Genomic DNA, 25650 nt, shown 5'->3' on the forward strand with positions numbered 1-25650 from the left:
TTGGCAGATATTTATTTATTTATTTATTGTACAATTGAGATATAACATATTAGTTTAACATGTACAACATAATGATTCAATATTTGTATACATTGTAGAATGATCACCACAATAAGTCTAGTTAATATTCATCACCATACATAATTACAAAAATGTTTTTTTCTTTTTTTGATGACTTTTAATATCTCAGCAACTTTGAAATGTGCAGTACAGTATTATTAACTATAGTCACTATGCTGTACATTACGTCCCCTTGATTGTTTATTTTGTAACTGGAAGTTTGTGCATTTGACCCCTTCGTCCATTTTACCCACCTTCCACTCCTTCTCTCAGCAACCACCAATCTGTCTTCTGTATCTATGAGCTTGGTTTTTTGTTTGTTACGTTTTTTAGGTTCCCCACGTAAGTGAGATTATACGATGTTTGTCTTTCTCTGTCTGATTTACTTCACTTAGCATAATGCTCTAAGGTCTATCATGTGGCAAATGGCAATATTTCATTCTTTTTTTATAGCTGAGTAGTATTCCATTGTATGTATACACCACATCTTTTTTATCCATTCATCCATTGATGGACACTTAAGTTGTTTCCATATCTTGGCTATTGTAAATAATGCTACAGTGAACACGGGTTGTATATATCTTTTCGAATTAATGCTTTTATTTTTTCAGATACCCAGAAGTGGAATTACTGGATTATATGTAGTTGTATTTTTAATTTTTTGAGGATCCTCCAAACTGTTTTTCGTGGTGGCCACACTAATTTATCACATATCTGACAAATCACATATCTGACAAGGAGTCAATATCCAAATATCCAAAACACAGTGCACAAGGATTCCCTTTTCTCCACATCCTTGCCAGCACTTGTTATTTCTTGTGTTTTTGATAATAGCCATTCTAACAACTGTGAGGTGGTATCTCGTTGTGGTTTTGATTTGTATTTCTTTGATGATCAGTGATGCTGAGCATCTTTTCATGTGCCTTTTGGCCATTTGTTTGTCTTTTTTGGGAAAATGTCTATTCACATCATCTCCCCGTTGGTCAGATTGTTTGTTTTTTGCTCTTGCGTTGTATAAGTTTTTTATTTTTGGATATTAACTCCTTGTCAGATATGTGATTTGCAAATATTGTTTTTTTCCATTCAATAGTTTGCTTATTTATTTTGTTGAAGATTTCCTTTTCTGTGTGGAAGCTTTTTTAGTTTGATGGTCTTTGCTTATTTTTGCTTTCGTTGCCTGTGCTTTGGGAGGCAGATCCAAAGAAAATCATCACCAAGACTGATGTCAAGGAGCTTACCTCATACGTTTTGTCCTAGGAGTTTTATGGTTTTAGGTCTTACACTCAAGTTTAATCCATTTTGAGTTAATTTTTGTGTATGGTGTAATCTTTTGTGTGTGGCTGTCTAGTTTTCCCAATAGCATTTTGCTACTTTTCTTTTTTTTGTGTGCTATTTTAATTTTTTTAAAGAGAAGGAAAAATTATAATGTAGCATGGGATCCAATGAGGAAAAATAATTGTGATTGCTGGTGAAATGATTGAGCACCATTTGTTTTTGCATATATGAAATAAGCACATATACATTATAATGTATAAAAATAGGATGAGTGGTACATTGTATATGTGTGAATATTTTTGTGTGGCATACACACACGTACATGAAGAATCAATGTGTTTGCTTTTGTTTGGCTTCCTAAACAAATAGATACATGATGAGTCTTGGTTTATTATATAACTATCTATAAACTTTATATCCTAATCATTTTAGGGTTATAGTATTATTTACATTATTGTTTTATGTACACTTTTTGCACTAGCATAAAATAGTGATCTTAAACTTTCTTGCTTAACTAAAATTGCAAATCTGAGGTGTTTTTTCTGATTGATTTTAGATCCCAGTTATCAAAGCTTTTGGCATCTTGAAGCGAGCAGCTGCTGAAGTAAACCAGGATTATGGTCTCGATCCAAAGATTGCTAATGCAATAATGAAGGCAGCAGACGAGGTAGGAGGAGGTGATAAGTGTGTTTGCTTACTGTCGTCAGACCCATGTCATCCACCTGATGATAAGCTCTGGCAGGGGGAAGGGACACCGTGAATTCTTGAGTTAATAAGTTAAAAGGTAGGGTGGCAGCGTTATTGTTTGGGAAGGGTATTAATATGGTACTTAACATAGTGGCAAAATTTGTGGATGATCTTATTTTTGATTCTCTTCACTTTTATATAGTTTAAAGAAAACTTTTTGAAGAGAGACTGTTTAAATTTATATATTTGATTTATTTTGTGTATAAATGATTCATTTAAACACTAGTTGGTTGTTTCATAATAGGTTAGAGAATGTAATTTCACTAATGCACTAATACCAATCTAAAGGAGGAATTCAGATATAACAGTATAAAAAGTCTATACAAAATGTTGTTCATTGCAGTACTGTAATAACAAATTAGGCAGTATCCAACCATAGCACTTGCTTATGTGTTACATTAGGATGCCATAGAAATTAGTTTTTTAAAGAATGTCATAAAACAAGCTTACCGTGTAAGAAGTAGGGTGGGGGAAAGGTAGCAACATATATGTGTTTTATGATCCTAATTTTGTTTAGGAAAAAAATGAACTGAAAATGTGTCTTTTTATATATACATATACACTTCCATTGCTTGGCGTAGAGACTGGAAGGAGATGCCAAAATGCTGGTAGTCATTATTTCTGAGGGATGGAACTGTGATGACCATACTTTTCTTAGTTCTCAAAAATTTCTACACTGATCACCTATGTTTATATAACTAGGAAAAAAGTTTTACTGCAAAGTGAACCAGTTGTTTAAGGCAATAGATTTCTAAAGTGCATGCTGATTTTTTTTTATAGCTGTAATCATTCCAGAAGATGAAGTTAAGCACCCACTCTTTTAGATAGTTGACAATCCAAAACTAACACATTAACTGAAAGCATAAAAATATGACAAAAATAGGACCAAATCTGGACTGTGTTTGTCTCTGTGCTTGGCAGTCGCTCCTCATTGGACATCTGTGTGGTGAAGTAGCTATTAGTGTACTCACACTTTCAAGTCAGCAGTTCGTTATCATGCTCACTCCAGCTATAACATCTGTTGGACATTCCTGCTGAACAATAGTAAATGTATCTAAAGACTAAACAGTTTGCCAACCTTAATAGTTGCCCTATCTGGATGATATTAGAGGAGGCAGTTGGAGAAACAGAACAAAGGTGGCTTTGATTCCGTTTTCATTTGGAATCAGTGAAATTGTTATGCCACGCACAATGATCTTTCCCTTTTTAATGTAGCGGTTGGAATGAGCGATGCGGCAGAAGCTTAGACTTGCTGGATGGACAACCACGCACTGTGTGGCACCTTCACTAAGTCATTTAGTATATGAAAAAAGTGAACATCTTTAAAACAGTACGATAAATGAGGCCAGCTCAATCGGAGTTGATCAAAATAGCTAAATGAAAATGTTCTTATTTTAAAATTTTCCCTTTTTTAACATTTTGTTCTGCAGGTAGCTGAAGGTAAATTAAACGATCATTTCCCTCTTGTGGTGTGGCAGACTGGATCAGGAACCCAGACAAACATGAATGTAAATGAAGTCATTAGCAATAGAGCAATTGAAATGCTAGGAGGTGAACTTGGTAGCAAGAAACCTGTGCATCCCAACGATCATGTTAATAAAAGCCAGGTCAGTATTTTATCTCCACTTTTCTTTGTTGTAAATTGAAAAGAACACCTGAGATTTGTCTTGTCAAACAGGTGTTAGCTTTTTGGCAAGGAGGGTTCATTCTGCTTATATTCCTTAATATATGAAAAGGAATATATGAAAAGGAATATATGAAAAGGAACATATAAAGGACTTATATGTTCTTCTTATCTTTTTCAGGAGTCTTGGGTCTAATGCCTTATACTTCATATCACTTTTAGGGAAAAAAAATCACTTTTAGCACACCTGAATTTAGTACATATGTATATTTTTATTGTTTTATTTTTTTTAACTCTTGGTTTTTAAATAGTTTAAATTTCTTAAAGAGTTGCAAGGATACTTTAAAGAGTTCCTGTCCATCCTCCACCCAGCTTCCCTTAATCTTAAACATTTTATGTAACTCTGGTACATTTATCACACTAAGAAATTGACATTGGTACAATATTCATAACTAAATAGACTTGACTAGGATTTCTCTAGTTTTCTACCAAAGTCCTTTTCTCTTCCAGGATCCAGTCGAGACTACACTTTGCATTTAGTCATATCCCGTTAGTCTCCTCCAATTTGAGACAGTCTGTTTTTTGTCACTTTTGAAAGTAGTGACCAGGTATTTTGTAGAATGTCCCTCAGTTTGGGTTTGTCTGATTCTTTCTCATGATTAGACTGAAACTATGGAGTTTTGAGATGACAATTAGAGAAGCGAAGGGCTCTTCTCATTGTATCACATCACGGGTACATGATTACAACATACGAGTAACTACCAGTACTGGTGACGTTAACTTTAATCACGTGGTGAAGACGGCGTCTGCCAGGTCTCTCCACCTCCCATTCTCTGTTAGAAGTGAGTCACCGAGACCTGCCTGTACGCCAGGCTCTACACGTAAGCGTCACTTCCTACAGGGAGGAATGTCAAGAAACTTTTGGACATGTGTTAAAATCACCACAGAATTAATGGATAACTTTGAGGTTATGCAAATGTCCTCTTTCTCCTTAAACTTTTACCCATGAATTTTAGCATTCGTCAGTGGATCTTGCCTATAAGCAGTTCCAATTGTGTTGTAGGAGTGATATCCTATTCCTCTCATTTCTCCTATATTAGTGAAATATTTTCTATAAAGAAGATTTGTCCTCTCCCAACGTTTATTCATTCAATCATTTATATCAGTATGGATTCATGAATATTTTATTCTTGGGATTATAATCCAATACTTTTGTTATTTATGTTGTTGCTCAGAGTTTTCCAGTTTTGAGCGCTCTCTCTTTTGGCTCCTGTGTACTGTGGACATGCCACCATCCTTTTAAAAAAAAGAAAAACTATTTACTTTCTTACACTACATGATACTCCAGGCTCGTCGTGTTGTATTTTCTCTGCCCTGGCCCCATAACCACCCATTTTTCCAAGGAACTCTTAGAGAATCTTATTAGAAAAATGACATTTAGAAACTAAGATCAGGGTACTAAGTGTAATTTAATGTATTTTTAAGTATTAAGGTTTTTTTCCACATAAATTCATTGTATGAAGGATTTTTCAAACCCAATGAGTGCTTTTAAAAATGAATTTATCTTTTATACGTACTGAAATCTGAAATCTGCTTCAGAATAATTCAATGTATATGGTCAGGTGGAGGAATGAGGTGTATTTATAGATGAAACAAGATTGACTATAGGCTGACAATTATTTGAATTTAGGTGAAAGGTACACAAATGTTCATTATATCATTCATCCTACTTTTGTAAACAGTTTGACATTTTTCATAATGAAAAGTTAGAAAAACAAATAATGAATATGTGTTTTTAAATAACATTATAATTTAAAAGTACGGAGTTACAATTGAGGAAAAAGCATGGAGTTTAGACTTCCTGGTCAGATCCCAGTTCTGCTAGTCCTGAATATTTTGGCAATTCATATAATTTCTTTGACAGCTTGGTTTTCCTATTTTGAAAGTGGAGACTTACCTCATAGAATTTTCCTCAAGTTTAATAAATAAAGAAATGTTTATGAAAGACTATGCACTGTATAACTGTAAGATATTTTGTTTATTGCTATCCTTACAGGCACTGTTAATTGTACTTCTCTATTTCTTGCTGGATATAATAATATGTATTCATTGTAGGTGGTATATATATATATCATACAGTCCTAAGTACATTCCATAAAGGAAACCAGGTTGCTCTTTCTTTGATGCTAAGTGACCTATGACTTGGCACACACAAATGTAATTGAGTGCTAACCATGCTGATTTGTAAGAAGTCATTTAGTGAGATTTTTAGCTGAGACATTTCAAGTTTGGTTTTTGTTGCTTCTGATTTAACATTTTATATTTCTTTTGAAAAATTTTCAACAGAGCTCAAATGATACTTTCCCAACCGCAATGCACATTGCTGCTGCCCTGGAAGTTCACAAAGTACTGCTACCTGGACTCCAGAAGCTCCATGATGCTCTCGAGGCAAAATCCAAGGAGTTTGCCCAGATCATCAAAATTGGGCGCACTCACACACAGGATGCCGTGCCACTCACTCTTGGGCAGGTATAGACATGCGGTCAGATTTGACTCAGTCAGGGGCTGGTACAAATACGGCCAGTGTATCACCTGCTAAATCATACTAGTTTAAAAGGCCAAGTTTATCCCAGTTCAGTTCAGTGACAGATTGTTGTGCACTAACCAGCCAGTGGTTTGTATTGACATCATGTAGGGAAAAGTCAGAGCATGAGTCTGTGAGCCACACTCCAATCAATCTGCTCAGGGTCAGGTCTTTGCTTTGCTCCGTACCAGCTGTTGGACCTTAGGAAAACTATTTAGCCTTTCTGTGCCTCAGTTTTCTGAGCTGTCAAATGAGGAACATAATATCTCTTTCATAGGATGGTTGTGAGGTTCAAATAAGGTGATGAATGTAGAGTGCTTGGAACTATGCCTGACACATGGAAGCAAATACTGGTGTTAGCTGTCGTCACCATCATCACCGTCATCATCATCTCTTACTCTAAATTAGGAGGTGCTTCAACCATTAATTTGAAAGTGCTTAAATGTAGCATATCTTACTCTTTAAAATGGTTTTGGCCACATATGAAAGAGGTATTACTGTCTTCATAATACCAGAAAGTATTTTTGTGTGTTATCAGTCCTTAAAGAATGTCTAATAGTGTGTGTCACAAAGGAAATGTAATGAAATACAAGGAACAGTTTTTGTCTTTGTAAGCTCACTCCAGTTTGAGAGCTAGGACATAGACAAATTATATATCAAGACATGGTTATATATGCCAAGTATAAATGATAGTTATCAAATGGTAGTTTTGTAGAAATTGAGGTGAAGGCGAGAGCCTAGCTAATGCTGATTTGCTGCCTTTTGTAGTCTTGTTCAAACCATAGCAAACACTGATTTAGTTTAATTTTATCACAGAAGGAATGAAGAAAACTTGAAATGATTAAGTGAAATACAGATAATCCGATTAAATTGAGCCCACTAAATTAGGTTACCTCTTAACGCTGTGTCTTATTTCTCTTTGTGTCATTGGTTCTTAGTAACATGCATAATTTCTAAGGTGATGCAGTATATGTCTTTGAAACTGTTCAGTATCCTTCTGGCTTCTCATTATTTTCCTTTTTGTGTGTGTCACCTGTTGGCAAACCACTATGCTCAAGTCCAGTTGGGCCATGACTCTGCCTCCTGTGTAAAATCATCATTGTTCCTATTATAACAAAAAGTTATGTTTTTCAGTTTGACTTTATATTGTCAGGAACATTTATATTTGTTTTTATTAGAATTGTCTTTTGAGTTTGTGCAGTTTTTTCCCCAATGAAAATACATTTATTGAGTGAATCCAGCTGGTATATGTATCAGACGGGTCAGGTCTACCTGAAAGAAGTTGTGTCTTCTAGAATGTTTTCTTTAGAGCAGTATGAAATCCTAATAAATAATAAAAAATATTCATAGATTTTCAGTGTTTTTAGACAGGAAAAAAGATAGATTGAGTGTAACCACATATCCTGGCTTGCTCAGTTGAGTTTCAGTTTATGTCTTTTGTCCCTGCATAATTCTTAATAGATTATGCCCTTGCTATGTTCAAAACACAATAAATTCCGTGGTTACCTTGTTTAAAGTATGTCATTTTGGGAACCAGTGTGACATTAATAGCAGAATTAAAGTATATCTTGAAGCTATTATCTTATTCTACCCTGGTAGCTTCTTGTGCTGTTCAGTGAGTCACTTAACTCCTTGAATCCCTGTAAAATATCCTAATATTCCCTATCAGGATTTTAAACTGAAATTGGAGAGTATTTCTATGTTTGCATTTTTCTTGAGAGGATTCAGGTTTTTTCTTTCCCAAAGTTGTCTGGGATACACCAAAAAATAAGAAATAACTTGCAAATAAACCAGTAACTTAATGTAGTAAAGTCATTCTTTTTTGAAGTTTATTTCCTATGTTGTTTTTTTTTGCTTTCTATTAAAAGACTAGATTATAAACAGACTGCATGTTATCATCAGTGGTATCGTCCTACCTCATAGGTTTATAAAAACTCATTCTTTCCTACGCTTTGCTCATCATATGAACTAAAATAGTGTAAATACCACATGAGTAACTTATTTAGTGCCTGAAATGTATTTTAGGAAAACTTCTACTTAATGCAGTTGGAGTAACTTGTAAGTCATTAGTAAATTATATATTCTCACTTTAATTTCTTTCTCTTTTCAGGAATTTAGTGGTTATGTTCAACAACTGAAATATGCAATGACGAGAATAAAAGCTGCCATGCCAAGAATCTATGAGCTGGCAGCTGGAGGCACTGCTGTCGGAACTGGCTTAAATACTAGAATTGGCTTTGCAGAAAAGGTTGCTGCAAAGGTGGCTACACTCACAGGTCAGTGATAATATGAATTATTATTCATTTTTATCAGTTTGTATATTTTCTGGATGTTTCTGCTTTAAATTTTTGCAAATTTAAAGTTACAAATAATATTTTCCCATCAAACATGTGTTTTATTTTAGGAGTGTTTTTTCTACTTCATACCATTGTGGTTAGAAAAGATACTTGGTACGATTTCAGTCTTCTTGAGTTTGCTAAGACTTGTTTTGTTGCCCTGAAATATGGTCTATCATAGAAAATGTTGCATGTTTACTTGAAAAGAATGTGTATTCTGCTGTTGTTGGATAGAATGTTCTGTATATGTCTGTTAGAGCTATTTGCTCTGCAGTGTTGTTCAAATCTACTCTTCCCTTGTTGATTCTGTCTGGATAACCCATCCATTGTTGAGAGTAGGATATTAAAGTCCTGAAGTATTACAGTAGTGTTGTTTATTTATCTTTTTAGCTCTGTCAGATTTTGCTTTATATATTTTGGTACTCCAATGTTGTGTGCATAAGTATTTACAATTGTTATATCTTCTGGATGTATTAGTCCCTATATCATTATATAATGACCTTCTTTGTCTCTTTTTACCGTTTTTTTTTCTTAAAATCTATTTTGTCTGATGTAAGTATTGCTTCTTCTGCTTTTTTTCTAATTCCCATATGAATTGAATGTCTTTTTACATCTCTTCACTCTCAGCCTATTGTGTGTCTTTAAGTCTAAAGTGAGTCTCTTCTAGATACTGTGTTTCCCAGAAAATAAGACCTAGTTGGACAATCAGCTCTACTGCGTCTTTTGGAGCAAAAATTAACATGAGACCTGATATTATATTATATTATATTACATTACATTATATAAGACCCAGTCTTATATTATAGTAAAATAAGATCGAGTCTTGTATTAATTTTTGCTCCAAAAGATGCAAAAGCCAGCTGATTGCCGGCTAGGTCTTTTCTCGGGGAAACATGGTAGCATATTATTGGATCTTATTTTTTTATTTTATTTTTTTTAAATCCATTCATCCATTCTGTGTCTTTAATTGGAGAATTTAATCCATTTACATTTAAAATAATTGTTATAGGTAAGGACTTTATTGTCAATTTTCTGGTTAGTTTGTAGATCCATTGTTCCTTACCCTGCTGTCTTTTTTTAATGATTTGATGTCTTTTGTTATCAGGAGCTTTGACTTCTTTATCATGTTCTTTTGTATAATTATTACAGGATTTTTGCTTGTGGTTACCATGAAGCTTACATAAAATATCTTAAACTTATAACACCTCATTTTAAACTGGTAACAACTTAACTTCAATAGAATTTGTAAGCTTTATACTTTTACTTCTCCACCCCCTAACATTTTAATGTTATTTTGTTACAATTTATATTTTTTTATATTGTGTAACTAATAACATAGTATTGTAATTATGCTTATTTTTAAGCACAGTTCATAGATTTCCATTTCTTTATGGTAGGTAATTGGAGCTTTATTAGCTTCCTTTGGCTGTGTCACATTTACCTGATTTTTCATGTATCTTGATTCCTTTCATTGGTATCTGCTCATGTTTTTCCATGCATTTTTAAAAATTACGTTGACATTCAATATTATATTAGTTTCATATGCACAGCTTAGTGGTTAGACATTTATGTAATTTATGAAGTGATTCCCCCTGATAAATCTAGTACCCATCTGACACCATACATAGTTATTACAATATCATTGACTATATTCCCTATGCTGTACTTTACGTTCCCCTGACTATTTTGTAAATACCAATTTGTACTTCCTAATCCCTTCATTTTTCTCACCCAATACCCCACCCCCACTCCCATCTGGCAACCATCAGTTTGTTCTCTGTATCTAAGATTCTGTTTCTCTTTTGTTTGTTCATTTATTTTGTTCTTTAGATAACATATATAAGTGAGATCATATGGTATTTGTCTTTCTCTGTCTGACTCATTTTACTTAGCATAATACCCTCTAGGCCCATCCATGTTGTCGCAAATGGTAAGATTTCATTTTTTTAATGTCCAAGTAATATTCTATTGTACATGTGTACCACATCTTCTTTATCTAATCATCTATTGATGGGCAGTTATGTTGCTTCCACATCTTGGCTATTGTACATAATGCTGCAGTGAACATAAGAATGCATATATCTTTTTGAATTACTGTTTTGGATTTCTTCAGGTAAGTAACCAGTAGTTCTGTTTTTAAATTTTTGAGTAACTTCCATACTGTTTTCCATAGTAGCTGCACCAATTTGCAATCCCACCAACAGTGCACAAGAGTTCCCTTTTCTCCACATCCTCACCACTGCTTGTTGTTGGTTGACTTATTGATGATGGTCATTCTGACATGCGTAAGGTGATATCTCATTGTGGTTTTGATTTGCATTTCTCTGATGATTAGTGACCTTGAGCATCTTATCATATGTCTGTTGACCATCTCTATGTCCTCTTTGGTGAAATGTCTATTCAGGTCCTCTGCCCATTTTTCAGTTGGATTGTTTGGGTGTTTTTGATGTTGAATTGTATAAGCCTGTATAAATGTTGGATATTAACCCCTTATCAGATGTATCATTGGCGAATATCTTCTCCCATTCAGTAGGTTGTCATTTAGATTTGTTGATGGTTTCCTTTGCTGAGCGAAAACGTTTCAGCTTGATGTAGTCCCATCATTTTCTTTTTTTCTTTTTTTTCTATTACCCAAAGAGGTAAATCAAAAAAAAATATTACTAAGAGCAGTGTCAGAGAGTTTACTGCCTATGTTATCATCTAGGAGTTTTGTGGTTTCTGGTCTTACATTTTCTTTAATCCATTTTGAGTTTATTCTTGTATATGGTGTAAGAATGTGGTCTGGTTTCATTTTTTTTGTATGTGCCTGTCCAATTTTCCCAGCACCATTTATTGAAGAAACAGTCTTTACCCCATTGTTTATTCTTGCCTCCTTTGTCATAGCTTAATTAACCATAGGGGTGTGGGTTTATTTCTGGGCTTTCTGTCCTGTTCCATTGATCTATGTATCTGTTTTTAAACCAGTACCATGTTGTTTTGATTACTGTAGCCTTGTAGTATAGTTTGATATCAGGTCGTGTGATATCTCAATTTTGTTCTTCTTTCTCAAGATTGCTGCGGTTGTTCAGAGTCTTTTGTGGTTCCAAATAAATTTTAGGATTTTGTTCTAGTTCTGTGAAAAAGGCCATTGGTATTTTGATAGGAATTACACTGAGACTGTGGATTACTTTGGGTAGTATAGCCATTTTAACAATGTAAATTATTCCTATCCATGCTCATGTTATATGATTCCATTTATTTGCATCTTCTTCAGTTTCTTCAATGTCTTATAATTTTCTTAGTACAGGTCTTTTACTACCTTGGCTAATTTATTCCTATATATTTTCCATACAATTGTAAATAGGATTATTTTCTTAATTTCTCTTTCTGATAGTTTGTTATTGGTGTATAAAAGTGCAACCAATTTCTGAATATTAATTTTCTATCCTGCTGCTATACTGAATTCATTTATCAGTTCTAATAGTTTTTTGTTGCAGTCTTATAATTCTCTGTGTATAGTATTGTGTCATCTGCAAATAATGACAGTTTTACTTCTTCCTTTCCAGTTTGGATGCCTTTTATTTCTTTTTCTTATCTGATTGCTGTGTCTAGGACTTCCACTAATATGTTGAATAAAAGTGATGAAAGTGGACATCCTTGTCCTGTTCCATCTTAAGCAAAACACTTTTAGCTTTTCCTTGTTAAGTATGACATTAGCTGTGGGTTTGTTGTATATGACCTTTATTATATTGAGATATGTTCCCTCTATCACCACTTTTCTGAGAGTTTTTATCATAAATGGATGCTGGATTTTGTTAAACACTTTTTCTGCATCTATTGATATGATCATATGATTTATATCCTTCATTTTGTTTATGTGCTGTATTATGTTAATTGATCTGCGGATATTGAACCAATCTTGCATCCCAGGAATAAATCTTACTTGATCAGGGCGTATGATCTTTTTAACGTATTGTTGAGTTTGGCTTGCTAACATTTTGTTGAGGATTTTTGCATCTATGTTCATTAAGGCTATTGGCCTTTAATTTTGTTTTTTTAAAATAGTGTCTTTGTGTGGTTTTTGAGTCAGGGTAATGCTGGCCTTCTAAAATGAACTGGGGAACCTTCCCACCTTTTGAATTTTTTGGAATAGTTTGAGAGGAAAGGTGTTAATTCCTGTTTGATGTTTGGTGAAATTCACCTATGAAGCCATCCGATCCAGCACTTTTGTTTGCTGGGAGCTTTTTGATTACTGATTCAAAATTTGTTGGTAGTAATCAGTATGTTCATATTTTCTGTTTCTTCTTGACTCTGTCTTGGAAGATTGTATGGTTCTAGGAATTTATCCATTTCTTTCATATTGCCCAATTTGTTGGCATATAATTGTTGGAATTATTTTCTTATAATCCTTTGTATTTCTCTAGTGTCAGTTGTATTTCTCTAGTGTCACTTATCCACTTTCATTTCTGAATTTATTTATTTGGGTTCTCTTTTTTCTTGCTGAGTTTGGTTAAAGTTTTATCAATTTCATATTTTCAAAGAAACAGCTCCTGATTTCATTGATCTTTTGTATTTGTTTAGACTCTATTTTATTTATTTCCTCTCTGATTTTTATTATTTTCTTCCTTTTGCTCACTTTGGGCTTGGTTTGTTGTTCTTCTTATAGTTCCTTTAGGTTTAAGGATAGATGGTTTATTTGAGATTTTTCTTGTTTCTTATGGTGTTAGGCCTATATTGTTATGAATTTTCCACGTAGGACTACTTTTGCTGTGTACCATAGATTTTGACTTGGTTATGTTTTCATTTTCATTTGTTTCAAGGTGTCTTTTTCCCTTGATCTCATTGTCAGCCCATTCATTGTTTAGTAGCATGTTATTTAGCCTCCATATGTTTGTGTGTTTTTCAGTTTTGTCCTTGTATTTGATCTCTAGTTTCATACCATTGTCACAGGAGAAGATGCTTGGTATGATTTCAGTCTTTTTATATTGATTGAGACTTGTTTTGTGCCCTGGCATGTGGTCTGTCCAGGAAAATATACCATGTGCATTTGAAAAGTATGTGTATTGTGTTGCTTTGGGGTGAAGTGTTCTAAAAATATCAATTAAATCCTTCTTTTTCCACTGTGTCATTTGAGACCTCTGTTTGCTTGTTGATTTTTGTCCGGAAGATCTATCCATTGATATCAATGGGGTGTTAAAGTCCCCTGCTATGACTATTACGTTCAGACTCTTTCTTTACATCCATAAATATTAGTTTTGAGTGCATAACTTTTGTCTGATATAAGTATTGCTACTCTAGATTTTTTAAACATTTCTATTTGCATGAAATATCTTTTCCTATCCCTTTACTTTCAGTCTGTGTGTGTCTTTCAATCTGAAGTGAGTCTCTTGTAGGCAGCATATGTATGAGTCTTGATTTTTTTATCCATTCAGCCATCCTTATGTCTTTTGATTGGAGCATTTAATCCATTTATATATTTTTCCCCCCTTGCTTTCACCTCACCCCCACCCACTCCAGTTCAAGCCATTGTTTCTCAGTCTAGTTGTGTAGGACACAGCTCCCTGGCCCATGCTGGTATTATGAGTCTTGCGCTCCCCCTGGCTGAGGCAGTTGGTCACAAGTGGTGGGTCGGCTGCTCACAGCAGCTCACGGTAGCTCTCACTAGCTGCCAGTCACTCACGCTGGCTGCCGGCCACTCATGCTGGCCATCGGCCACTCATGGCAGCACACAGTAGCCCACAGCAGCACACAGCAGCTCACGCTGGCTGCGGGCCATTGACACTGGCTGCTGCCCACTCACGCTGGCTGCCGGCCACTCACCCTGGCCACCAGCAGCTCAGGGCGGCACACAGCAACCTGCAGCAGCACACAGTGGCCCACGGCAGCTCACGCCAACCTCCGTCTGCTCACAGCAGCCCAGCTCCAGAGCGAGCTGTTGTTCACAATCTTAGCTGTAGAGGGCGCAGCTCACTGGCCCATGTGGGAATAAAACCGTTGACCTCGACATTAGGAGCACGGCGCTCCAACCACCTGAACCACCGGGCCAGCCCTCCATTTATATTTTTAGTGATTATTGATAGGTACATAGTTATTGCCATTTTGTTATTCATATTTCTGTCCCCCCCCCCCCTTTTCTTCTTAAAGAAGTCCCTTTAACATTCCTTGTAATACTGGTTTGGTGGTGATGAACTCCTTTAGCTTTTTCTGGTCTGGGGAGCTCTTTATTTGTCCTTGGATTCTAAATGATAGCTTTGCTGGGTAGAGAAATCTTGGTTGTAGGTCCTGACTTTTCCCCACTTTGAATATTTCATGCCTATCCCTTGTAGCCTGCAAAGTTTCTGTTGTGAAACCCGCTGACAGTTTATGGGAGCTCCATTGTAGGTAAGGAACTGCTTTTCTCTTGCTGCTTTTAAGATTCTCTCTTTGTTTTTAACCATTGACATTTTAATTTTGATGTGTCTTGGTGCGGGCCTGTTTGGGTTCATCTTGTTTGGGACTCTCTCTGCTTCCTGAGTTTTTATGTCTACATCCTTCACCAGGGTAAGGAAGTTTTCTGTCATTATTTTTTCAAATTGGTTCTGAATTCCTTGCTCTCTCTTCTCCTCCGGTACCCCTATGATGGGAATGTTGCTACACTTGATGTTATCTCTGAGGTGCCTTAAACTATCCTCATTTTAAAAAATTCTTTCTGCTGTTCCGATGGGGTGTTATTTGCTACCTCTTCTTTAGAATTTCAGGTGTGAACTCAGCCTGCCAAGATCCGTGCTGATTGTTGCAAGCCCTTCCCCCCTTCTGCAGCACAGATTCCCAGTGGTTGAGCTCCGCAGATTCCTCTGCAATCTGCATGGTGGGGCTCCCACAGAGTGACCCACATGCTTGAGAGGAGGGGCTGGTTGTCCTGTCTGGGTTCTCTTTTCCTGCTGGAAGAACTGGATGCTCAGGGGAGAGCTCACCATGTGGTGCTGCTATCCTGGGGAAGGGACAGTGTGGCCAATGCGTAGCCACTTCTCTTACCTATGATTCTCTTGGTGGTGTCTTGATTTTGAGTAGTTGTGAGGGGGAGCTAAGTTGGGAACAGCCTATGTCACCATCATGTTGACATCACTCTCTCTTGCATGCAGTTAAAATCGATCCATGCTAGCGGTGTTACTATCTATTGGTATTTAATTATTTCTCTTTAAAACTGTTTTGAATACTTATTTTCAAAACAGTCAAAACCAACACATGGTTTAGGAATTCATTTGAATGATAAATATGTTGTAAATATTGACAGACTTAATTTCTTTTTTTTCCTATGGCATGCTGTGATATTTCTTTGAATTAATGACCTTTTTGAATCCTGTCTTTCCTTTAGTAAAGTCCTATACTCTCAATAATGATAATAATTGTTAGACCCAAGTTATCATGTCCATAAAACTTACTAAGATGCAGATATTACCAGAGGATTAGCGTAGAGATAATTATACAATGCTCATTATTGCTTACTCAGAGAAATTTGTTTTTTAATCAAGAAGAATGGTATTATAGGGTTTAGAATATGTAGATCTTTAAAATTTTGAACATAGGAGAGATTGGGTGAGATTGTCTAACGCGTTTTGGCTCCCTAATCTCTTAGAAGATTTTGTGGGCCATTGGAGAGAGGAGAGAATAGAATGGGGATGTGGGGGTAGAATTGTATTAGGAAAGGAGTTTGGAATAAAGCAGAATGAATTTTACCTACTTTTCATGTTTACTCAAGAGTGGGCATCATACAGATGTGTTTGCAGTAGGATAGTGTTTTTTTCTTTCGATGCATTTACAGTACTTGATTTTTCATCCTTAAATGTGCTAGTATTACCAGATTCTTTCTACTTCTTCAAGACTTTTTAAAGAAATGTAGACAAAGGTTTGGTTTTAAACAATTTTTTTCTGAAGTAAAATTTTTATTGTTCTATTTCTGGTTTTCATATACTGCACTTTCTGTTTAACTTGCTGATATTAGAAAATCATTTAATTTTACCTGTTAACTCATACAGGTTATTATTTTTTTTCTTCAGGCTTGCCTTTTGTTACAGCTCCAAATAAATTTGAAGCTCTGGCTGCTCATGATGCTTTGGTAGAGCTCAGTGGAGCCATGAACACTACCGCTTGCAGTCTGATGAAGATTGCAAATGATATTCGTTTTCTGGGTTCTGGTCCTCGTTCTGGTCTGGGGGAACTGATTTTACCTGAAAATGAACCAGGAAGCAGTATCATGCCAGGTAATCACATAGCTGGTAAATGTTGGAGCTGGGACTCGACTAGAACCCAGGGACTCTTATCTACAGAGCATGTCTCTTTTTTGGGATCCCATGATTCCAAAGATGGATGGAGATATGTGTGGCATGCTAGTTTCAGAAGGTCTTTTTGGGTCTACTTTGATCACGACTTCAGAGAACATCACCCAACAATATAGGAAAAAAAGAATTTTTGTTAGTAGCATGCATTTTGATTCCCACATTGGAAAATGTATAATAGTTCTATCTTTCCCAATCCGCATCCAAGAGAGTTCTAGAACAGGCTGTTAAAGTGGTCAGCATGGATTGAATACAAATAAATTCTACTAAATGCTTCTTATTTAATTTTTGGCTTTGGGGGAGTGACACAGACGTTGGACGTCTGGATTCCAGCAAGTCATTTGACAGATGCACATGATGTTCATTGAATCCAGTGAAGTGTGGGCAGTACTGTTCGATGGGTGTCGCTGGGTGCATGGTGACACTTAAGTAGTGACTAATGAGTTGACTTCAGACTGGACGAATATCTTAGTGACAAGCTGAAGGACTCTGCCCCTTCACCACTTTGCTGGTGACTGAGGGTGACTGTAGAGAATACATGCTAATCAGGTTAGAAGATAACGAAGCTGAGCTAGCACTGCATCAAATAACAGAATTGAGATTCATAAAGGCCTCTGTAGGTTGGACTAAAACTGACAAGGTGACTACTAATAATGAAAAAGAAAGACCTGAGTAGATTATTTTAAATCTATGCATGTATAGAGTGAGAAGAGATTTGCTTTTAAAGTATTTCATGCTGAAAAATGACATGAGTTTAGTTGATTGCAAATTCAAGGCGATTACCTGAGAAAAGAGAAATGCAGAGTTACAGAAAAGGAAATAATCTCCCCCAATGTGTTGCTTTGTATTGGTCAGAAGAATCTGGGGTGTTTGGTCAAACTTGAGCTTGTCAGAGGAACGTTACCAGGGGTGGGGTCCTGGAGATTCGTATGATGAATAGGAACATTCTGGCTTACTGTCGTCCTCTGAGAAGCCTCCCAAGTGGGGGCGCGGGGCCTCTTGTGACTGTTCCCACAGAGGCCCACACTTGTCTGTCTTTGCCCCTGACGTGTTGTAATCGCCAGCACTCTCTCCCCAGCCTCCAAGTTCTGCCAGGGTAGGGGCTGCACCTTTCTTACATATCATTGTATGTTCAATGCCTGGCTTTATAAACATTTCTAGAATGAATGAAAGCCATGAGGGTAGAACTGCATTTTATGTATAGTTGCAGGTACTCATTACTTACTACTCAGTAAACATTGAATGATTCAGTTTGTGGCTACCCATCATCCCCCTGTCATTGGTTGGTTTGTTTCATGAAATCAGCACTGATTGTTGGGGCCTTGCTTTATTATATGTCTTACTTTATGTAATAAAGTTAGATTTCCTGCTTTTCTTGGTTATTTGACATAGACCTAATCTTAGCTGACACATAAGCCCTGAGTGTGTTTGACGTGCAGTCTTTCCCTGGGGTTTTCTCGAAGGCAAGGTGAACCCTACCCAGTGTGAAGCAATGACCATGGTTGCAGCCCAAGTCATGGGGAATCATGTCGCCGTCACCGTCGGAGGCAGCAATGGACATTTTGAGTTGAATGTTTTCAAGCCAATGATGGTAAGCTTTAAATTTGATTTTTTATGTTTTTGGCTGAAGGCTAATTGTCTTGGTTTTTGTATTTCATAAAAGTTTCCATAGATTGCACATTAGGTACTTAGATGACATAAGGAGCAGTTGGAAGTCAAGCGTATATTAATGTTAGAGGATTAATCCTGGATATTCAATTAGGTGACTTTTAGTACATGTAATTTGATGATTTGCTTTTCTTAATAGGAAGAAAAATTCTAGAAGGTAGGGTATAGGTTTCTTCCTTGTGCCTCACCAGTGGGAATGCCAGTGGCTAGAAATAAGTTCATGCCTCCTCAGTTTATTAAAAACAAGCAAACAAAAATACCCTGTTTCAATCCTGTCCCTCATGCTGCTGCTTCTTCCCTCCAAATTCAGTCTTCTAAAACGAGTAACCCACACACTCTGATTCACAGCACAGGTACTACAGTCTGGCGTCAGCCTTACTTGTGCTTGAATTGTTCTCGCCGTCGCTTGTGACCGCCTCAGTCCAATAGATGTGCCGCAGCTCTCTAACGTCTGACCTTGACTCTTCCCTCCTTGAAGCCCCCTTTGCCCTTGGTTTCCTCAGCACTTTTTCTCCGGTTTTCTTCCCTTTCTCTCACAGACTTTCATTGGTTTTACCTCTTCCACATAACTTGAAAAGATTATTGTGTCCACTAAAACTGTTCTTTTTCCTTCATCTTTATGAAGCTAGAACAAGATGGCATCATCTTTCATCCACTTTCCCAGATTCAGATAATGGAGTTGTCATCATTAAGAGTCCTTTATTTGTGTAAAATGTTATTTCTAAAATATATCAGAGGCTTATTTCCAGTTTGTATTTGGTGTAAAGTCTGATTTTAATTTGATGATAATATGCAAATGACAAAATTAAGTATATTAATTCAGTATATTCATCAAGTATTTATTGAGTATAGTCTATATCAGGCACTGTATGGGTTGCTAGTAATAGAACAATGAACAGGACAGATTTTTTTTTGCCCTTATGGAATGTACATTCTGGTGGAAAATAGGAAGAAGACAGGCCAAAGCAGAACTCAGACCTATAAGCTTTTGCTTTCAGGTCACATTCCAAAAATCAATACCAGCTGCCTGGCAAATACAGGTGCATAACAATAAAATGTCTTGCTAATTTTTAAAACAAAAAATCAGTTTTGTCTTTAATAGAAAATAAATCAAGATAGTTAACGTTTGCCATCAAATGAATGAATCTTGAAGTCCTATGACTTCTACTGGAACCCATTGTTGGGAACATAGTTTTCAGATGCTGGGGTTTTAGACCAAAAGAGATTAGGATGTGGATACCGTGTTTCCGTGAAAATAAGACCTTGCCAGACAATCAGCTCTAATGTGTCTTTTGGAGCAAAAATTAATATAAGACCCGGTCTTATTTTACTATTTTAATTTAAGTAAAATAAGTAATGTAATGTAATGTAATATAATAATATATAATATTAATTTTTGCTCCAAAAGATGCATTAGACCTGATTGTCCGGCTAGGTCTTATTTTCAGGGAAACAGGGTGTATAACTTAATATATATTGGAAATGTTACCAAAAAAGAAAGAAAATGCTAAAAGAAACTAATTGATTTTATACTGTTTGTAAATATTGTGTAAGAGGTTAATTTAAATTGTCCATGGAATATTTGTTTTGTTAAACATAAAAAAATGTGGTGATTGTTAAGAGCTGGGAAGCCCCGACTTCACTGATTTACTCAAACACATGCTGAACTTTCTAACTCTGCATCTTTGCTCCTCTTCCTCCTACATGGAAGATTCTTTCTCCATCTCTGGCTAAATCCTCTCCATGAGATCCTCTACATCTTTACCAATTCTTTCAACTGGGATGAATTTCTCTTTCTCTATACTCTCTAACATTTTATACCTGTGCTGTGTAATATCACATACTCTCCTATATTTTAGTTATATGTACTTATTATTTATTCCTTTTTGCCTCTTAGATTTCTGTGCCCTCAAATGATTACAATATTTGTTTTGCCTTAAGTCTATAGGAGTGCTGTGTGTGTATTGAATTATATATTCACTTATGAACCCGCAAATAATACTGTATGTTACTGGACAAAAGACAGTTAAGCTTAATAAGTCTCTCTCTCTCTCTCTCTCTCTCTCTCTCTCTCTCTCTCTCTTTCTCTCTCTCTCTCTCTCTCTCTCTCAGATTAAAAATGTGTTGCACTCAGCCAGACTGCTGGGGGATGCGTCGGTTTCTTTCACTGAAAACTGCGTGGTGGGAATCCAGGCCAACACAGAAAGGATCAACAAGCTAATGAACGAGTCTCTAATGTTGGTGACAGCTCTTAATCCTCATATAGGTAAGAGTTTAAGGAATAATAATGTACATTTGAATACAAAAGAAAAAAGCTGAAAATTTTAAAGAGAATACTGGATCAGTGTTTGTAGACGACAGTTTCTTTTCAGTAAAATTTTATAAAATATTTGAAATTGTGTTGTAAGACATATATAAATTTTATGGTGTCATGGTTCTTTCAAAAACTTATGCTTCGTTTTGTTTGAAATGTGGTAAATTCAAACTTATTTAATCTTAGTGGAATTCAGATGCTTTATATTCATTCTGTAGACACTGGGGAAGAGCCTCTCAGATGGTGATGTCACTAGGTGGCGCTGGCTGCTTAGCAACATGGAATGAATTCTTTTTCTACCTTCTCTAGATGCTCGGCTATGCTTTGTTTTTATTCTGCTCAATTAAGAAATGGAAAGTTTCCAATTAAAAGAAAAAGGGTTATGTATTCATTGCTTACAGGGAAAAGGGAGAAATGCAAATATGTGTCTAAAACCATAGCTTTTGTATTGCAAGCCTTTTCCAGAATCGTAAATATTTCATTTTGTAGATTCAAACGTACAGACTTGGATTGTAGACTGACCACAGTGATTCCCATTAAATGCACTGTTTGACTTGTAGGTTTTGCGTCATCACTGCATTGTGTTATGATGTGTTCAAAGCTTTTTCCCACCTTCTCCTACGGCTGAGCTGAGATTATTAACATACTCCTTGATTCTGTATTTTAGAACAAGTTATGCAGTCATTTGGCCTGTTATGGTTACTGCTTTAATACATTCTCCTATAATCCTGAAATTTCAGGGCTGATTTTCTATAATTGGCTTCACATCAAGCCAGTAATTTCAGTCTTATAAAGTTAGAGCTAATTTAACTGCTTCTGGAAGCTCGAGCCCAATGTGATGTCTGTTCTTTGGTGTGGTATTGAGATTGGTAATGATATTTTGATCCTTTTAAAATTATTGTACCTCAGCATTCAACTGGAGAGATACTCACGGGAACTCAAAGGCTCATGTGAGAAATGTTTTATTGCATCTCTCCTTCAGAACTTGTTCCAAAACATTGAAATTAAAGGTACTCCTAAAGCTGAATGATTGATAAGTCTTCCTTGGAATCAATCCACTGTGAAGTAAAAACCATACAAGGATAAGCAGGCAAGCCACACCTCACTGGTGCCGGCAGGAGCCTCACAGTCCACATTGTGGAGTCTCTTTGTGCTTGTTATGTAACAGGCCGATTGGTAATGGTGTTTTGAGGGACTCGAAGAGGAGAACTGAAAGTGGTTAGCATAATGCTTAGACTTTAATGTCATTATTACCATAAGAGTACAGGGTATCTAATATTGACCCCAAAGGTTTACTGTGAGAATTCTTGCTCAGAGCTATCTGATCGGTAGGTGTTTAGCTTTCACAAATTCAGGTAGCTAGTAAAATTAACTATGCCTGTAATTTGTTGTATAGATGGTCAGTAATTGCATACTGACACTTACTACCTTGCTTGGTTGATGAGCAGATGCCTCAGCAGACTATTTCTCTTTGGTCATAATCCTCTCATCTTGTTTTTTTTTTCTTTTTTTCCTCCTTTATTGGTTTCATTTTCATTTTTTCTTTCTTAGTTTGGCCTTTTCACTTTTGAAAAATTACATTAAGTCAACTTGTGGAACTGTCGTGCCCCTACTTTCATTACTTTTAAAAGCAAGTGACTGCCGTAAGCAGGACGCCTGTGATCTCTTATACTTATGTTTGTATATAGTTAAGCCAAAACTTCCCCACCGGTCTCCTGAATGTCTGGGAAGAGGCCGGGTGTGGAATGCTGAGCCGAGAAGAGCTGCGGGAAGCCGCCCTGAAGGCGTCTCCTGAGCCCTGGCTGCTTCTGTGAAGGTCGCCTCCAGCCTGCTCAGTCCTCATCCAGCAGCGCTGTAGCACCTGGCTCGTCAGTGCTTTGTTAGAAAGACAATTGTTTTTAGTTAAACATGTTTGAAACACCACTTTTATACTACTCTGATGTATATTGTTAGGTCTTGGTGCTCTATATTTTTCCCCTGTGAAAATATCTGAGTTATTGGGCAATTTCAATTTAGGAACAAATCTCTTGTAGAAATTGAGGTATGTTTATCCATATTACATAAGAAAGGTAAAGGTTTCATTCTATGGAAGAAATGACAACTATTAAGGTAATCACTGTTAAATATTTTTAAGGTTAAAAAAATGTTACTTAAGAGATGAGTAGCATCAATAGCAAGTAAATAATAATGATTAGGTTTTGCTTTAGAAAACCCAATTTCACTACTAACTCCTACATTGCCTTTTCCTTTTTTCTTCAGGGTATGACAAGGCAGCAAAGATTGCTAAGACAGCACACAAAAATGGATCAACCTTAAAGGCAACTGCTATTGAACTTGGCTATCTCACAGCAGAGCAGTTTGATGAGTGGGTGAAGCCTAAGGACATGCTGGGTCCAAAGTGAATTTAAAAAGTCTAAAGTAAAATAATTAAATCGTATAAAATAAAAAAGAAAATAGACTCTTTTCTTATGTTAACTGACTTGTGTATTATAGTTGAGTCTCTCATTTGTGTGTGTGTGTGTGTGTGTGTGTGTTTATCACTTCATGTTTTATAAAAGAACCATATCGATTTTTAAAAATTTAATTTTATTATTACTCTCAGGTGTACAAAACAGCATAATAACTAGACATGTACACCCCTCACAAAGTGATAACCTCAACGAGTCTACTACCCCCTGACGCTGTAGATAGCTGTTACTATACCATTGACTGTATTCCCTACTGTATTTTACATCATAGCTGACATTCAGTATTATTTTATATTAGCTTCAGGTGTACAGCTCAGTGGTTAGGCATTCATATAATCTATGAAGTGATTCCCTTGATAAGTCCATACCCATCTGATACCCTATATAGTCTTTACATTATTGGTTATATTTCCCATACTGTAATTCACATCCCGGTGACTGTATTGTGACTACAAATTTGTATTTTCTAATCCCTTCACCTCCTGACTGATCCCCCAACCCCCTCTCATCTAGCAGCTATCAGGTTGTTCTCTGTATCTGTTACCTTATTTCTGTTTTGTTTGCTCGTTTATTCTGTTCTTTAGATTCCAAAATATAAGTGAGATCATATGGTATTTGTCTTTCTCAGTCTGACTTATTTCACTCAGCATAATACCCTCTAGGTCCTTCCATGTTGTTGCAAATGGTAAGATTCCATTTTTTTTTTTTTATGGCTGAATAATACTCCATTGTATAAATGTACCAAGGTTTCTTTATCCAATTGTATATTGATGGGCATTTTGGTTTCCATGTCTTGGCTATTGTGAATGGCACTGCAGTACACATAGGGGTGCATATATTTTTTCAAATTAGTATTTTGGATTTCTTTGGATAAATAGGAGTGGAATTGCTGGGTCATAAGGTAGCTCCATTTTTAATTTTTTGAAGAACCTCCCTACTGTTTTCCATGGTGGCTATGCCCATTTGCAATCCCACCAACAGTGTATGAGGGTTCCCTTTTCTTCATCTCCTCACCAGCACTTGTTTGTTGATTTATTAATGATGGCCATTCTGACAGGAGTAAGGTGGTATCTCATTGTGGTTTTTATTTGCATTACTATGATGATTAGTGATGAGCATCTTTGCATATGTCTATTGGCCATGTGTATGTCCTCTTTGGAGAAATAGCTATTCCTGTCCTCTGCCCATTTTTTAATTGGATTGTTTGGTTTTTTGGTGTTGAATTGTATGAGTCCTTTATAAATTTTGGATATTAACCCCTTATCAGATGTATCATTGGCAACTATCTTCTCCCATTCAGTAGGATGTCTTTTTGTTTTGTAGATGATTTCTTTTGCTGTGAAAAAACTTTTTAGTTTGATGTAGTCATTTGTTTATTTTTTCCTCTGTTTCCCTTGCCCTAGGAGATAGATCAGTGAAAATATTACTAAGGGTAATGTCTGAGAGTTTACTTCCTATATTTTCTTCTAGGAGTTTTATGGCTTGGGGTTTTACATTTAAGTCTAGGCACCAAGAGTGCCCCTGGCAATGCAGCTCTAGGTGGGACGGTTTCCAGGTATCTAAGGGATATGTTTGGTGGTTTTTACAAAGTCAATGCAGTCTCAGCCCCTGTACTGGTGCTGGGCCTATGAACACCCTGCAAAAAGACCCCAGGAACCCCAAGTCCAGCCACTGTCCGTCTCAGGCCCACAAGTTCCTGAGAGCTGCCCAAGAGATGCTGTGGCACAGGTGTTGGGTTAGTGCTCACCAGGCTGTCTGCCCACTGCAAATAGCCTGTGGGACGGGGCCAGCAGCCCAGCATTCAGGAGTCTCCTGGGTGACGTAGCACCAGCTATGCGGGGAGCGGGGTTCCAAGGCATGACCAAGACGGTGCATATGCACAGATTCCACCAGACCAGTGCGGTCCCAGATTTGGCCCTTTGGTGAGATCTTAACACTGAAAAGATGGCACCCTCTTTTAGGCTCCACACAGGGCCAACAATGGCTCCTGTCCTTCCCGCTCCTGCGCCAAAGCCACACAGCTCAGCCCTTCCCCGCCTGTCCCTGGACCTCCGGAGCTGCTGCCCTCCACCAGAGACCAGGTGAGTGCCCACAAGTGAGTGCGTCCACGGGTGGGCTCTATGAGAGGGTGTCTGGGTTTCCAGGCCCTTTGCCCCACCGGGAAGGGCAAAATCCTGGCTGATTCTCACTGCCAGATGCTGTGGGAGCTCCTCTTCCCGGCACAGGTCCCTGGGCTGGGGAGCGAGGTGTGGGGCTGGGACTCCTCCCAGTTCAAAGGGG

The 25650-nt window shown here is 36.8% G+C and overlaps 1 protein-coding gene across 2 annotated transcripts in view; it reads left to right on the plus strand.

The window, feature by feature from the left end:
• Nucleotides 1–23363, plus strand: part of FH (fumarate hydratase) — a 31266-nt gene extending 7903 nt beyond the window's left edge. For both annotated transcript variants that reach the window (XM_033099773.1, XM_033099774.1), the window contains exons 3-10: nt 1892–2002; nt 3513–3689; nt 6053–6235; nt 8401–8566; nt 16642–16845; nt 18384–18511; nt 20701–20854; nt 23162–23363. In XM_033099773.1, coding sequence (XP_032955664.1) covers nt 1892–2002; nt 3513–3689; nt 6053–6235; nt 8401–8566; nt 16642–16845; nt 18384–18511; nt 20701–20854; nt 23162–23304 — 1266 coding nt within the window. In that variant the 3' untranslated portion in view covers nt 23305–23363. The remainder of the gene's footprint in view (nt 1–1891; nt 2003–3512; nt 3690–6052; nt 6236–8400; nt 8567–16641; nt 16846–18383; nt 18512–20700; nt 20855–23161) is intronic.
• Nucleotides 23364–25650: the final 2287 nt, after the last annotated feature.

This window comes from Rhinolophus ferrumequinum, chromosome 27, assembly GCF_004115265.2.
Source record: "Rhinolophus ferrumequinum isolate MPI-CBG mRhiFer1 chromosome 27, mRhiFer1_v1.p, whole genome shotgun sequence".
Taxonomy (NCBI): domain Eukaryota; kingdom Metazoa; phylum Chordata; class Mammalia; order Chiroptera; family Rhinolophidae; genus Rhinolophus; species Rhinolophus ferrumequinum.